General features: G+C 53.8%; 6 protein-coding genes across 6 annotated transcripts; 3 read left to right on the top strand and 3 right to left on the bottom strand.

Annotated features, from left to right (window-relative positions):
- Positions 1 to 1,364: 1,364 nt before the first annotated feature.
- Positions 1,365 to 3,170, top strand: A1O3_01455 (uncharacterized protein; the record flags this gene model as incomplete). The annotated part of the gene is made up of 2 exons (XM_007731601.1): positions 1,365 to 1,845; positions 2,005 to 3,170. The coding sequence occupies 2 exons, from the start codon at positions 1,365 to 1,367 to the stop codon at positions 3,168 to 3,170; spliced, it is 1,647 nt and encodes a 548-aa protein (XP_007729791.1).
- Positions 3,171 to 3,693: 523 nt separating this feature from the next.
- Positions 3,694 to 4,878, top strand: A1O3_01454 (uncharacterized protein; the record flags this gene model as incomplete). The annotated part of the gene is made up of 1 exon (XM_007731600.1): positions 3,694 to 4,878. The coding sequence occupies one exon, from the start codon at positions 3,694 to 3,696 to the stop codon at positions 4,876 to 4,878; it is 1,185 nt and encodes a 394-aa protein (XP_007729790.1).
- A 1,026-nt stretch (positions 4,879 to 5,904) lies between these two features.
- On the bottom strand, positions 5,905 to 7,017 carry A1O3_01453 (carbonate dehydratase; the record flags this gene model as incomplete). The annotated part of the gene is made up of 3 exons (XM_007731599.1): positions 5,905 to 6,085; positions 6,424 to 6,575; positions 6,826 to 7,017. The coding sequence occupies 3 exons, from the start codon at positions 7,015 to 7,017 to the stop codon at positions 5,905 to 5,907; spliced, it is 525 nt and encodes a 174-aa protein (XP_007729789.1).
- Positions 7,018 to 8,730: 1,713 nt separating this feature from the next.
- On the top strand, positions 8,731 to 8,910 carry A1O3_01452 (uncharacterized protein; the record flags this gene model as incomplete). The annotated part of the gene is made up of 1 exon (XM_007731598.1): positions 8,731 to 8,910. One exon carries the CDS (start codon positions 8,731 to 8,733, stop codon positions 8,908 to 8,910), a length of 180 nt encoding a protein of 59 aa, XP_007729788.1.
- Positions 8,911 to 10,001: 1,091 nt separating this feature from the next.
- Positions 10,002 to 11,783, bottom strand: A1O3_01451 (uncharacterized protein; the record flags this gene model as incomplete). Its single annotated transcript, XM_007731597.1, has 1 exon — positions 10,002 to 11,783. The coding sequence occupies one exon, from the start codon at positions 11,781 to 11,783 to the stop codon at positions 10,002 to 10,004; it is 1,782 nt and encodes a 593-aa protein (XP_007729787.1).
- A 1,525-nt stretch (positions 11,784 to 13,308) lies between these two features.
- On the bottom strand, positions 13,309 to 13,800 carry A1O3_01450 (uncharacterized protein; the record flags this gene model as incomplete). Its single annotated transcript, XM_007731596.1, has 1 exon — positions 13,309 to 13,800. One exon carries the CDS (start codon positions 13,798 to 13,800, stop codon positions 13,309 to 13,311), a length of 492 nt encoding a protein of 163 aa, XP_007729786.1.
- Positions 13,801 to 15,176: the final 1,376 nt, after the last annotated feature.

Raw genomic sequence — 15,176 nt, 5'->3', positions numbered from 1 at the left:
AGGTACCCGTCTTCTCTATTCTCTACGGCTCTTACCGCTCGCTCATTCCCTAACTTTTCATATTCTCTATGTCTCTCACCGCTCGTTCATTCTCCCACTTTTATTACTGTATTCTTACTTCTACAATCACTTGTGAGGCTCGCGCTCGCTGTTCTCTACGCAGATAGTGTCAATTAATATTTATTTCTCCTCTCCCGCGAGTTATCATCCATCCTCAGGGTCTAATTCTAACTTTAAGCCTGGAGTGCCAGAGTATCCGAGGATAAACTATAAACTATGAACCTTGGTTTTTCGCGGAGGAGCAACCCGGTTGTCAACGCATCGTCACTGACCATCGAAAACCGTAGGTTTTTTAGGGTTCGGAACTCACGCCAACTTCAAGCCCATCACACCAGTCCAGATTTAGGATAATACACAAGACTGGGGACTACTACTATTACTTATTACTCCGTACCACTACTCTTCCGTCGTTTGAGACCTTGGCGGCGAGAAAGAACGATCGAAACCTAGAACAAGTATATATATATCGCACGTTGAGGGGTATGCGGTGGTAGTGGTAATAGTACTGGAAGTCGCTGCTTCAATCCAGGCGTTAGATCTGCTTCAGGAATCATGCCACAGTACCAGCACACTCTCCGTGACAGATCACAAATACCAAAGAAACCCCTTTGTCTTCGCCACACGTTCAGGATTCCATCGGGGTGGGATCTCAGATTTCAACAAGGTTTCCTGGAAGCTTGTGAGTGGATGAGAATAAAAGATCCCGCCATTCGCGGATCTGACGGGCATGGGCGTGGAGGAGCCTTAGCCGGGAGATCGCTTGGGATTTATTACGCTCAGACCCACGACGGAAACACGGCATCGGCAGCATCACCGGGATTTCGTGTTCCTGAACTCTGACGACGTTTACTCTGTATCTACCACCATGTACAGAGTACGGATACACGGAGGACTGCGCGAGTACTGATATCAATAGGACTATCTACTATTGTAGGCGAACTCCCATCCAGTCTTTCTGGATAGCCGTTCGACTTGGGCGGGGCAACGACCTTGGACATTGCCTATTGCTATTACTTGGACATCCATCTACAGTACCACACTTTTCTTCTCTCTCGGCGCCTGGCAGACGCTCATCACTCTCGCAAATCGGGCATCACTCATCACTCGTTCTTCATATTCTTCCCGACTCCACCCCGGCTCTCTACTTTGGTCATCCTGCTTCCCGAGCTCATGCCATGGCTGGTGACAAGAACAACAACAACAACAACTGTGGCAGAGCGTGCGGCAAGACCCCGCTGAATTATTGCACGAGGACCGTCTGACACTCAGCTCGGTACAGGAGTCAAAGTATCTAAGGACTAAACATGTCCTCTGAGCCACGGCAGCCTCAGCTTCAACTAGGCGATCCTCAACACGGTGGGCCTCATCTCCGACGGACTCAGACTGAGACCGCAACCCATCACTACCCCGGTGATAGTGATGGATGCGAGGACCCGGGCGTGCGGAGTTCGATCAGTGGTAGCAATGAACAAGGCTGGCGCAGATCCGGGGCCGACTCCCATCAACCCGTGCCCAAGCCGCCCCGGGGCATTGGCCTTGTTCGCGATCATCGTGAATCCGCGAGAAGACGGAACCCAGAGCAGGCACCACGACCAACTGGGTCCGAGGAGAAAGTCGAATTGAAACGGCGTTCGCCAGGGCAAGGGACCAGTCCTGAGAAAGACGTTGAAGAGGAGAAAGAGATCCCCAAACAGCTCTCGGTCCGACAGCGTCTGAAACACGTCACCTGGGCATGGTTTACTCTAACCATGGCTACGGGAGGCATTGCCAATGTGCTTCATCACGGTGAGCATGCGACCTTTCTTCCCTTCATTCTTGTTGTTGGCCAGGAGAAAAAAGGAGGAATGAGAAATGAGAACTGGTTGGCGATGGAATGAAATGAATGACCGAGGTTATGTTTGGATTGCATATGGTATACTGACATTTCACCCTCGCCGTGTCTAGTCCCCTACCGATTCCCCGGCCTGTACGCAATCGGGGCCATCTTCTTCCTGCTCAACATCGTCTTCTACGTGGTGCTCTGGGCCATGATGATCACGCGCTTCACGCTGTACCCCTGGACATTCCGGGCCAGTCTGACGCATCCGACCGAGTCGCTGTTCGTGCCAGCGTTCGCCGTGTCGTTCGGCACCATCTTGATCAACATAGTCGAATACGGGTTTGGACGGGTGGGGGAATGGCTGAGCCACGCGGTGCTGGTGCTGTTCTGGCTCGACGCCGCGGTGGCCGTGGTGCTGAGCATTGCCATCTACCTGATCCTGTGGTCGACGCTGACCTTCACGATCGCGCGCATGACGCCGATCTGGATCTTCCCGGCGTACCCGCTCCTGATCATCGGCCCGCACGCGGCCAACCTGTCGGCGCAGGCGCTGACGCCACACCAGGCGATCCGCGTCATCGTCGGCGGCTTCACCATCCAGGGCATCGGGTTTCTGGTCTCGCTGACCATCTACTCGGCCTTTGTGTATCGGCTGATGACCCAGAAGCTGCCGGCCGAGCCTCTCCGGCCGGGCATGTTCGTGTCGGTCGGCCCGTCGGCCTTCACCGTCAGCGGCACCATCGGCATGGCCAAGAACCTCCCCAACGTCATCGCCGCCACGCCCGGCGCCACCTTCATGGCCGTCCCGGGCACGCTGGCCGCGCAGATCCTGCGGCTCGTCGCCACGTGGATGTCGCTCTGGCTGTGGGGGCTGGCCTGGTGGTTCTTTTTCGTCAGCCTCGTCTCCAATATCGACTGTCTGCGCGACGAGCACCGCATGCCCTTCTCCATGACCTGGTTCAGTTTCGTCTTTCCGCAGACCGCCCTGACCACCGCCACCTTCGCCGTCGCCGAGGCCTTGGATGTCGACGCCATCCGCATCATCGGCTGCGTCATGACCTGTCTGTTGGTCGTCGTGTGGTTTGCCGTCGTGGCCTTCATGGGCCGCGCCGTGCTTCAGAAACAGATCCTCTGGCCGGAAAGGGGTGAGGACAAGACCGAGGGCGGCTTCCATGCTAGGCAGGAGGATGCTTTTTTTGTGTCAGCCGCTGTGGCGAGGGCCGAGGGCTTTGCGGGAGCCAGGGCTGTTGCCGAAGAGAGGGACTTTGACGCCGCCGAGAAGAATGTCTGACATGAGACCACACCGCCTATACCAACAGCCTGTTTGAGCGCCTATGTCTTTGTTGGAGATTGCATCCGTACTTGTACTCCGTATATTGTACATACTATAGCACCGTGTGATGCCATTGATCCCACACTCCAGACTGTAGTCGGTCACTGTAGTCTGCATCTATCGATAGCGTCTATACTCGAGAGCATGTCGAACTTGCGGAATTCCCGCTGTGGTTCGAGATTAACTAGTCGCACGTCCCCCAAAACCTATCTACAAAGACCCCTAGTCCTTTGAGGCTGCGAGCCTTGCGGGCTTCGGGCACCTCGCGGAGTCGGAGAAATTATTTTCCGGGTGCAGTCCTACTCCGAGTCCATGAAATTTATATTTGTCTGGACACCAGAGTTGATCAATTACTCGACAACTCGACATTGGGCACCGTGACTACGACGCAGTTCTCTTTCCGCAAATGTAGGCTATGTGCCAGCTATCCATATAAGACCCTGCTTTCTCCACCTCTTCCTGATCACACACTCACGATCAAATGCCGCCCTCGCCCTCACCATCCAAGTCTTTGGCTACTGCCCTCCAAACCTCACTTGTCCTGTGCGAGCGGTTCGCGTCGTCACTAGCACCAAACGCCTCGGTCGACATTCCTCCCTCGGAATCTAACCCTGATGCACCCTCCTCCCTGAGTCTTTTAAATGCCGCCGCGACGTCGTTGAGGTCCCAGGCCACCAAGTTGTCTCTCCTGTCTATCACGGCGCCGTTCACCCCGAGCGCGGTAGCGACATGTCTCGCCCCGTTAAACGAATCCATCCTCACGTCCCTGGTCACGGCAGCTCTCCTCACGACCCCGGAGCAATTCACTCCCTCCTTTGCGGCAGAATGTCGGTCAATCGCAGCCGCCGCGCTGCGGGACACGGAGAGCGTGCTGCGGCTGTTGGAGAAACGAAGTCAAAAAACAAACCCCAAAGCAGAGGTCACCGAGTTGGAGAAGAAGGCATTTACAGAAGCTACAGGACGGGTATGGGACGACTGCGACAAGCTGACTGCCTTGGCGGACGGCGGTGTCCCTGGATACGTAGTCCACAAGTCCCAACAGTGGCTCGAGCTGATGAAAGACGCGGTCAAGGAGTTGGAGGACTGGGATCCCGAGGAAGATATTGATGACGAGGATCTTTTTGGCGAGAGCCTTAGTGACGACGAGGACGACGAGGACGACAACGATAACGACACGGACAAGGACGACCACAAGCACGGGAATCCCCAGAACAATGGCCGTGCTGCCATCTCCGCCGGGGTCAAGGAACAGGCGCTCAAGGTCCTGAACCGCATCCCGCAAAGCATTCACGTGGTCATCAAGCAGCGACTAGAAAAGATGGTCGGGTCGACGACAGCCATCGATAAAGACCAAATCACTCGACTGGACACCCTGCTCACACATCACCGCCACATCTCGGAACTGATGGACGAATCTGCCGAAGGCATGTATCTGGGAGACCTCGAACTGTGCCTCAAAAAGGCGGGAGAAGCCCGTGCTCTCACCGTCCAAGTGGTGGAAGCCGTCATCCGGCCTTTTACGCCACCAGACCGCGGCGGCACGGATGTCGAGACAAAGGAAGCTCAGTATATCAAGCGAGCGTTGCAATGGATTCAACAAGTCGACCCGGGCGGGGTTTCACGGCCGACTGCGTCCGAGTCTAGCGCAACAAAAGTGCATGAATGATTCCGTCGGCTGGGTTTACACATTACACATTAGACATAGATCCCGCTCTCCGCTTGGGGATCCGATCACCATCAGCTATAAGCCAGCTTCAGAGACTCAAGTTGCTCCGTGGAGCCGCCAACTGATATCAGAGGCTCATTGTCAGCCGTAAGGGCGGTTTATCACTCGATTGACACAACCAATGACAATGGCAGTTGAAACCATCCAAAAACATTTCATTGCATTGCGGCATTGGCATTGCGGCATTGCGGCATTGCGGCATTGCTTCTGGCTTCTTCTTCTTTTCTTCTTCTCTTCTTGCCGCCTCGTCTGTAGACAGCACATCACATGCCCTTTGAGCGGATAGAATGTGAATGGAAGAGACGCATCTTGAGCGAATAGAATGTGAATGTAAGAGCCACGTCTTGAGCGGATGAGTTGTGAATGGAAGAGACACTTCTTGAGCGGATAGAACATGAATCGAAGAGACACTTCTTGAGCGGATGAGACGTGAATGGAAGAGACACTTCTTGATTCTGCATATCGTGCAACAACTAAAACATAACATCTTCCCATCTTCCCAGCATTGCAGACTTCTGACTTCTGACTTCTGACTTCTGACTATATCCTTGCTCGCACCGATATCCCAAGCTCTGCTCTAGACTGGCCTGATGCTACCACGCATAAAGTGAATTGAATCGGTCAGACGGCTATGACCTGATGTTACCACGCATCATTGGATTGAATCAATCAGACGGCCAGCCCAGCCCAGTCATCGCTGGCAGGAGCAACAATCCACCGACTGAGCCCTCCGATCACGATAATCACAATCACAGTCACAGTCACAGTCACAGTCACAGTCACAGTCACAGTCACAGTCACAGTCACAGTCACAGTCACCACCTGTCCCCCTCCGCCGAACAGTCACCACCTGTCTTTCCACACCCGCCGAATTGTTCTGTTCGGCGACGAGGCAGAGACGACAAGGCAAACCTACACCACCCGGCGAGTGCGGCCGTTTTTGTTCTGTTTGGCGACCAGGCAAACCTACACCACTCGACGAGTACGCCCCGTTTCAACCTCATAGATCCAGCCGCTGATGGTCACGCTGTCCGGCACGAGCTTGGTGTCTTGCAAATACTTGATGTCGACCTTGATGGCCTGTTCGAGGTCGGAGAAGGGAAGGAAATCGACGTTTCGGGACTTGAGTTCGGCTGTGGCTTCGGGACTGGGGAATGAAGGTGGAGGTTAGCTGGGTTGATTTAGTGTGGAAAGGGGGTGAAGATCAGCTGGTAGTATGGAAATGGGGGTGAAGATCAGCTAGTTTAGCAATGAATGACTGAATGAACGAATGAAGAATAGATCGATTGTGGCCAGATGTTTGCTTCGTGACACCGTCTCCTTGCACGTAGAGGTAGAGTAGACGTAAACGTAGTAAGGAGGTAAAGGAAGAGGTAGAGGTAGGCGTAGAGGTAAAGGTAGACGTAGACGTGAAGGTAGACGTAGACGTAAAGGTAGACGTAGACGTAGAGGCAGTGAAGGAAGATACAAGGTAGAGAAACCTACCCAAGATTCTTATCCACCAATCCATAAGCATCGTCATTCGTAAACGTCAACATGCCACAGCCGGTATGCTTGACCAGCACGATCTCCTGCGTGCCGAGAAGTTGTTCGGAAATTACAATGCTGCGCAGTGCGTCGCGAGTCGACGCGCCAGCCTGTTGGAGTGAGTGAGAGTTAGTATAGTTCTAGTTCGAGTTCGAGTTCGAGTCTTGAGCTGGCCTTGAATGATGGGGATTAGGTCGTGGTGATGAGTGTAAGTATGTATGTAAATGTGAGTGTGAGTGTGAGTATGTAAGTATGATGTATGATGTGTAGGTATGGGTCTCTCTCTCTCTCTCTCTCTCTCTCTCTCTCTCTCTCTCTCTCTCCGTCTCCGTCAATATTATTTGGTCTATAGTATCTCACATTTCGAATGACATGGGCATCACCCAACTCGATGCCAAAAGCCTTGGCCGGATCGATCCGTGCATCCATGCACGTCAGCACGAGATATTTCTTGGCCGGTGGAAGGGCGAGGTGGCCTTTGGTGAAGGAGGCCGAGTGGGTTTCGGAAGCGGCTTGGACGTTTTTCTGGATGGGAGAGGGAGAGGCGGACATTTTAGTGGTTGATGGGTTGGTTGTTGATGGGTTGGTGGTTTGATGGGTTTCTTCCTTTGCAATTAGCTGTCTTGACTTCCTTGACCTTGTGCAGAGAGATAGAGGTAGATACCTTTCGTATACCTTTGGTTGGAACGAAGTATGGCAATGTATGGCAATGTAGAATGAGGAGGGGTAAGGCAATATGGTGCTGGGCAATAGTGTAGGGCAGTGTAATGTAAGGCAGTGTAGACAGTGTAGACGAAGAGGGGCATCACTCGTATTTATATCACTGGACAGCAGCTGGATGGTGATGCCATAATCCTGGTTCTGGTTCTGTCTGTGTCTTGCGTATTGTCCAATGCCCAGACGGCTTAGGCCCAAGTCCCTTGAACCCCGACGATCTCATACACTGGACGCTGGCAACCCTCGATGGCGTGCTTTTTACCTTTCTGACCTGTAGCTGTGCCTGTGCCTATGCCTGTGTCCGCCGAATCACATCCATCGCATCGGCGACGCCGCGAGGCTTGGCTTGGCTTGCTGTGATGAGTGTGTCTTGAAACACCGTCACCGTCACCGTCACAGTCGCTGTTACTATACGGAGTAATCGATTCAATTCGGCATTCCTGGGGGAGACGGGAGACGGAATGTGGAGATGGGATGTTCTCAGACGAGCGAATCGCTGTCGTCGGCTTGGGGCTCGGTTGGGAGAGAGCAATATCAAGAAGCAATACTAAACTTGGACGCCGTGAACTAAAGTGATAGTAGAACCTAGGACGCTATACTAGGAAGTGATACCTAAGATAGCGGTGAGAGGTGAGAAGTGTAAAGTAAGAAGTGAGAGGTGAGATATAAGATATGAGACAAGTCGGAGGGTTACGAGGGGTATCTAGCCTTGACCTTCACCTTGATCCTAACCCTAACCCTAACCCTGACCCTGACCGTGACACTAGCACCGCGCACCGCACTTGTTGTAGAGCATAGATGGATTAATATCCATGCCACTGCCAGGTGTAATGTATGTGTATGCAGATGTGTGCGGATATGGATGTACTGTACGGAGTACAAACCCCCATATACGATCATGTAATGAATGTCTGTCGGCAGTAGTGCCACACTGCCCATAAACACCATCACAGGCACCTACCTACCTTGCAGTAAGAGTTGGGGATACGGATACGATACAGTAAGTGATGCGGATAGGAATACGATGTAGTAAGTATCTTAGTGCCGTGTGCTGCATTATCACCAACACCATCACTATCACCATCACCGTTTCACTTGTCCCGTATATTCCGACATCACGGTTTCGATTTCGGTTTCGGTTTCGGTTTCGGCTCCTCCGGCCTGATATCAACACAACACAATGGAACTGACACTGCACTAGGTAATAGGTATAGAGTACGAATACAGGGTCCGCGGTAGGGGTACGGGATAGGGGTACGGGAGGTATGTATGGTACGGAGTTGGGGGTACGGGGCAATGTACGGGGTATGTGCTATATACTTACCACAGTACTCCGTACTCGTACGGATACTCCGTATCCGTATCCGTACACTTTACACTATAGTATAGTATTGCAGATCATAGCCTAAGGCCTAAACTAAAGCTCTCCACCTCGGCCACCCCGCGAAACCGAGCAAGGTTGAAATGTTTCATGTTCGCTATCAAAGGGGTATGGGGAGAGCCCAGACTATCTCGACCAAAGTCTCGTCAGGACCGAATTGCTACAGCATGGCGCATGTCAAGCTGGTGATCGACGTCCTTCTCACCCACCACGGCTTGGACTTCGAGCCCACCACTGTCCCGATGCCGTGGAAACAAGTCCCGCCAAGGGAAGGAAAGCTGTGCTTCGGCTTGATCATCACAGACGGCTGTGTCGACCCTCAGCCGCCTATTGCCCGGTCGTCATAGGAGACGGCGGAGAAATTGCGCAGAGCGGGTCACGAAGGTATGGTATGGTTCTCGGTGCCAGTACGGAGTATAGCTCTGGATTTGATAATGTGATTTTCCGTGTCAGTATAGCTCCGGATCTGATAATGCCATCTCCTTGACTCTGACACTGATATTGTATCGACACAACAGTGGTTGAATGTCAACCGCCCTTGGATTGCTGGGAGGTGGCCCAGCCACGGTCGGTTGTACCATTTAACCGTTGTTAGCTTTCCGGTCTGGTGGGGATACTTCAGCTTGTGGAATCTTCTCAACTACCCCAACCCCGGCGTGGTCCTTCCTTTGAAGGAGATGGGCGTCGATGTAGTCAAAGACGCCAAAGACGCCAAGTTCACACCGAGGGAGAATGTGTTCGACAAGATGCGAAATACAGGCCGAGGAATGTGTTTGACATGATGAATTGGGAAATTTGTGAGCTCTTTCATAATTTGTGAGCTCTTTCTTCTCCCCGAATCCCAGCTCTTGCAGAGTAGCTGATAACAGGACCAAACAGATGACCCCGAGCAGCTGATACCAAGACCGAACAGATTACCCCGAGCTGTGGAAGAACCAGCCCCTTACGGTGCAGGTCGTAAGGCCGCAGTTTAGCGATAAGGAACTCATCGCCGTGGCAGAATGCATTGACCAGGTTGCAATGGTCAAGGGGAGCCGGTGCACAAGCCGCTCGCGGCAGACTCTTCCTGTTCATCTGGACAGGGTTGGTTGCCTAGGATATTGTGGAAGATCGGGGGAAGTCCACGCCCGGTGCAACGTAGAAGTATCGATATCTCAGAGTGCGATTGTATCAGATCAGGACTCGGCCATAAGTGTTGGAGAGCATCAAAGTTGACAATGACACTGACAGGTGGGTATGCCATGATATGTAAATCCACCGTCATAGGTAGGTATACCATGATAGGCAAGAATTGCCAGGGTGGTGGATGATGTTGGATGTGTTGTATACTCCCTTTCCCTGGCTTTCAAGAGAGGAGGCAATCCTGCCCGTCAAGCGAGGCGATACTGCCCTTCAACCGAGGTGATCCTGCCCACAAAGACATGACTTCCACCCTATATTATGTTTCCGGGTTCGTCCAGGAGTCCAGCCAGATGTCCGCCTCGTCCAACTGGTAGGGCGAGGGATAACGCAGTATTTCTTCCCAGTTGAGATCCTGCAATGCATCGATGTTGAAGCTCTCGCGCCGAGGGGGAGAATGGTGTTGGGTCTCGACCAAGGCCTTGAAGTTCTCGACCAGGTGGCTGAACAGCCTCAAGACGCCCTCGGCATTCGGCCAACTTTCCGAGAGCGCGGTGGCGATGGGGAACAGCCGCTCCAGGTCACGGATCAGATTCAGGGCCACCAACGTGGACCGCTGACGGAGCGAATGCTGGATCTCTTTCGAGAGCTGAATCGCGGAGGCGGTCAAGGCCATGACGCTGGTCGAGGAGCATCGATCCATGACTTTGGTGGCCATCATGGTTTCGAAAATGGCCAGGATGGCTCGGCCCGCGCCGTTGCACAGCTCGACCCAGTCCAATGGCAAGGGCGTCAGCGGACTGGCGCATTGGCCATTGGGCAGCCTGAATAGATGCAGCACAACACAGTGGTAGTGAAGCTGCAGGTGCAGAGACCAGAATTCGCAGTCTGCGTCCCTGGGGAGGTCCATCGCCCAGGCTGCCAGCCGCGAGTGGAACGAGTCCAGACCGATCGGGGTGTCGGGCCGCACAAAGCCAGGCGAGGTCAGCTTCAGGATGTCGAGGACAATGAAGCATAGTTCGATGTTTTTGACCGAGTATTGGAAATTGAGCCTCGAGTTGACCACGCCGTCGGCCTCCTGGAAGTCCTGGAGCTCCAACAGGGGCTGGTCAAAGTCTTCCAGCCGGATCATGGAAGGTCGGCCATGCTCCAGAGCCGACAGGACTTCGACCTGAAACAGTGTCCACCACACACGCCGGTACAGTCTTCGGTTCGCAAAGGGCATCCTCTCGGGAGGATCCGACAGGATGTTTCTGTGCATCGCCATGCCAAAGGCTATGCGACACGCCACCCCGGACCAAAAGTGGCCGTTCATGCTGACCGTGTCGGCGTTTTCTACATGCCACGTGAACAGCAACGCTGCCTGAACGAGGTGCTGTCGGTCATTTTCGTGCCGCGTGTCGAAGAGCCACTTGCCCTGCCGGAAAAGGAGTGACTTGATCATGGATCTAGACTCGGCCACCTTCTTGTGCTGCGACACGTGCGCCCCGGCCATGAGGATGGCCTGCAACAGCAGTAGAGGCGGTGGAGCTTGGCTTTCATGATATCTGGACCTGAATTGGGCCTCGTCGACCACAGGGAAGATGGGGTTGATCTTCGAGAAGAAGGACTCGACAAGATCGTCTCGAATCTCCTTGGAGAGGAAGGCGGCGATGCCACGAAGTTTGGAGCTGAGCCCCTGTCCCTGGCCCTGGCCATGACCACTTGGATCTAGGGCCGGAGGGAGCGATGGTGGAGATGGATGGATTTCCGGATGCGGGTAGAGCAAGAAATGTCGGGACGACTGGTCCAAGTTGATCAAATGGCTGAGGTTGGCAACGTGGGTTCCGATATACGCCGTCCTCATCCTGTCTAGAGTGTGGAAGACCTCCCAGTGGGCTGAAGGCACGCCGCGCTGGAAGAATTGTGCCAGACTCGTCCGAGCCAGGGTTTGTGAGGCTGAGACATCGTCTTCGTCTTCGATCGCCTCCTGTGATTTCCCCGACGATTGGTCTTCGTCGACCACAGAATGTACCGATCTTGCTTGCCTTGAGTGTGCTTCAAGCCTGCCACTTGTACTTCGCACTCGGCTCCTAGGTCCTATGGGCCGCCTCCAGGCCATTGTGAATCTGCACAGGGTGTTAAATCCAACCAAGCGGGCTTGATCCAGGACGACAACCGGCTTACCTACATTCTAAGCCAGCTCTGGTACAAGCACCACAACGGGCCCTATCGATTGAATCACATCGAACTTTCCTCCGGCGACAGTTGTCGCATGAATGCATCTGCTGCCGCCGCGGAGGGGAGAAGGAATATGTGGCTTGATACATTCTGTACTAGGGTGTCCGGTGTCAGGACAGTGGAAGAGGTCAGATACAGCAGAGCAAGATGACCAGGGCGGCATTGTGAAGAAGCGAGCGTGAAGCAAGAGCCCGCAGTTACCTCGATCGGCGTCAGTCCATGGCCTGGTAGGCATGGCGGTGCAAAGTGGTGGAAGGGCGTGCCGAGGCTATGAGGCTGAGAAGCTCAGTGATGCCAAGAACCGCAGTTGGGTAGAACAGCGGAGGAGCATAAATCCGCTGGCGCACTTATATACTCCGCCGTATTCCAACCGCAACGCCGTTTTGTGTCAACATATGCGGGTAGAGTGCGACATTCCCTAGCTGATCGCAGCAGTTCATATCAACAAAGGCCTCCAGGGGAAACATGCAGACCAAGAGACGTCCAAGCCACATCCAGTAAAGGTAAAAGAAGCTTCATCAAGCACTCGCACTAAGGAAACAAGAGTCGATCTCCCGCACAAGCCAAACTTTAGAATCACTCCCTCAGTGCTCAGCTCAGCCTGTGAGATGTGAGATGTGAGATGTGAGATGTGAGATGTGAAATGTTTGTAACCCAGCTCTGGAGATGAGAGCGCGGACGGGCTTGGAGTTCGGGGACTTCGGGGATTCGCCATTATGTAGAACAGGTATCGGCAGTCAGCTAGGGTCATGGTCACGGTCAAAGCAGCCTGCACACCGCTGCAGCATGGAGAGGGAGTTGGGGGGGAACACTGCTCGCAGACAAGAGGCAGTGGCAGTGGCACACCTTGCACCACCGTTCTTTGACACGCGCGCCCTCCCCTTCCCTGCTCCTGAGTGAATGTGACCGTTGAGCAATGGATACGATGCAAAAGAATTTCCAGCACGGAAGCTCCACCCAGACGCGGATTGTTGGCCACGCCAGCAAAGGTCGCTAAATCCAAGTTATGGCTTACATACTGTACTTTGCAGTATTAACCCCGGGATGACCAGCCATTACTGCCTTGCCTTGCCCTGGACGCCATGCGGATACGGGCATCGGTCAAGTGAAATAGCAAAAGTACCTATTCACGGCAGCGGCCAATACCAAGATTCATTAGTCAGCACTAGTGAGGCCTCGATGACGAGGCTGAGTGCCCCTGAGTTCAGCACTGACATCGACCTCGACCTCGACGTACAGTAGGGCCTGTTGGCCCGCCCTTCCGGTTGCTGCACATCTGTCATCCTAGGCCAACCTGGCAGGTTACAGGTGTGACAGGTGTGCATATCGTCGACGATAATTGCGCAATGCACTACAGGACCGTACAGGGCTGTGCTGCAATGTGTGCAGGCAGGCATGTGGGCGTCTCACTGAGCGTAAGCACAATCTCCACCGAAGGCCGCCGAGCCCTTGACCAGCCCTTGCTCCCATTGCCTTGGATCGGCCCGAGTCATATTGAGAAGCAGGTAGATGCAGTGCTCGACATGTTCTGGAGTCGTCACGCTCGATCCAAAGTGCCCCTGGCCGCAAATCTGGTCCACCAGCCGCAGCATGTTGAACGCGCAGTGGGCTGTGTCCTCCCTTCCGGTGGTGTGGTATTTCTCTCCGCTAGGCACCCGCCTCAGATCGATGGTCCGCGCCGCATCCCACGCCGTATAGCTCGGCTCGCCACCCAGGTTCTCGGTGATTTCGTCGTGTCTGGCAGAAGAACAGTGCCGGGGTAGCCACATGTGCGCCAGTCCATCCCACCGGCAGCCGAGCGTGAGTGCCTCGTCGACGGCTCGTCCACAAGTAGGACCCGGCGTCGTATGCGTGAAGGGTGGTTTCAACTTCATGTACACCAGCGTTGAAACCAACATGAATATAATAAAAAAGGTGGCAGGCCACACGTAGGTGACACGCAATCCTCAACAGGATGCTGAGATAGCAAGGCTGGTTCTTCCCCGGATCTGGCAAGGTGAGCTCCTAGCACATTGCGAACCATCGACGAGAATAGGATGATTTGGTTTCGTGTCGTTAATGTGATATCAAAACCGTGCTTGATATGTGGTGCAGCTCTCGTTAATTGGGAGAAGTTTCTTCTTCAGCTCGGCCCGTGGGCCGCGAGAAGAAGTCTGGTGATGCACCCCGAGTTAGCAGGCGGCAGAGTAGTGCGAGCCGTGTCCTACAAGTGTCTGCGCCTCCACCAAACATCGGCCGATGCATGTTGTCTTGAATCGCGCTTTCGGATGCGAGCATGTCCAGACAGTAAGAGCTGCCGGTGATGACTGATGTTTTGTATCTCGTGCTCGTCAAGATATAAGGTTGATGTCGTGCGCGAGGATAATCCGCATGCTGGGCGAGGTGGCGAGGTGGCGATGAAACAATTCTTCTCTTGTCACATCGTTCCATCCTTCAACTTCAATGCCACTGCAAGCTCCGTGTTATTACTGTGTCTCGTCCGGGTGTGATGGTGGTTGTGATGGAGCCAACTACTTCTTCCACCGTCATGACTGTGTAAACACCTCCCTTTGCATCTTCGTCAAGCCAGATGCCATGACTACACCACACTGTGCGCCTCCAACTCAACTTCCACAACGGCTGTGCCTTCGCTTTCGCCTTCGCGAGCGTGTTCAAGAATGCAGACAGTGTCGCGCACACTCTGGCCAAGTCGGGCGCGGTCACAGCCGGCCGCCGCAACTGAACCCTTGACATAATTGTCGTGCTCGACGAAGTCAGAGACAATTTGTGGTCGCAGGTGCCTGGCTTTGAGCTCTTGGGTTGCGCACACGCGGCCTTGGACGATGGGGGACACAATCTTGGTGCTGTCGCCGGTGTCAATATAAGTTCCGGCGGCCAATAAGTATACGGCAAGTGCTGCACCACAACCACACACCTTGACCATTCATGAGCTATCCTCCAGGTGAAGCCTGCGATGCATCGTCAACCTGGCACCATCTCTCTTTTCCCTCCACCCTGAAAGCGAGTAGTGACATGCCGCACTTGGTTGTATCATGGTACTAGAGGAATGTCGAGATACAGCTTCGGGGAGTTTGATGTGGTTTGCCTTGTCGACATCGACCGTCTGTCTTTGCTCGTACTTCTTAGCACTGAGTCTCATTATGACCAGCGTTGCTCTGACCAGATTTGATTTTGATGTTGATTTGGAGAGGAGATGGTCGAACATGGAAAAGGAACCGACTAGGAGTAGAGAGTTGGAAGGAGGGGAGGGGAGGAGGCGGGTTGAGCATTTGCT

The sequence above is a fragment of the Capronia epimyces genome, assembly GCF_000585565.1.
Source record: "Capronia epimyces CBS 606.96 chromosome Unknown aczIQ-supercont1.1, whole genome shotgun sequence".
NCBI lineage: Eukaryota > Fungi > Ascomycota > Eurotiomycetes > Chaetothyriales > Herpotrichiellaceae > Capronia > Capronia epimyces.
The sequence above is the reverse complement of the archived record's forward strand: the minus strand, read 5'-3'. Positions and strand labels throughout refer to the sequence as shown.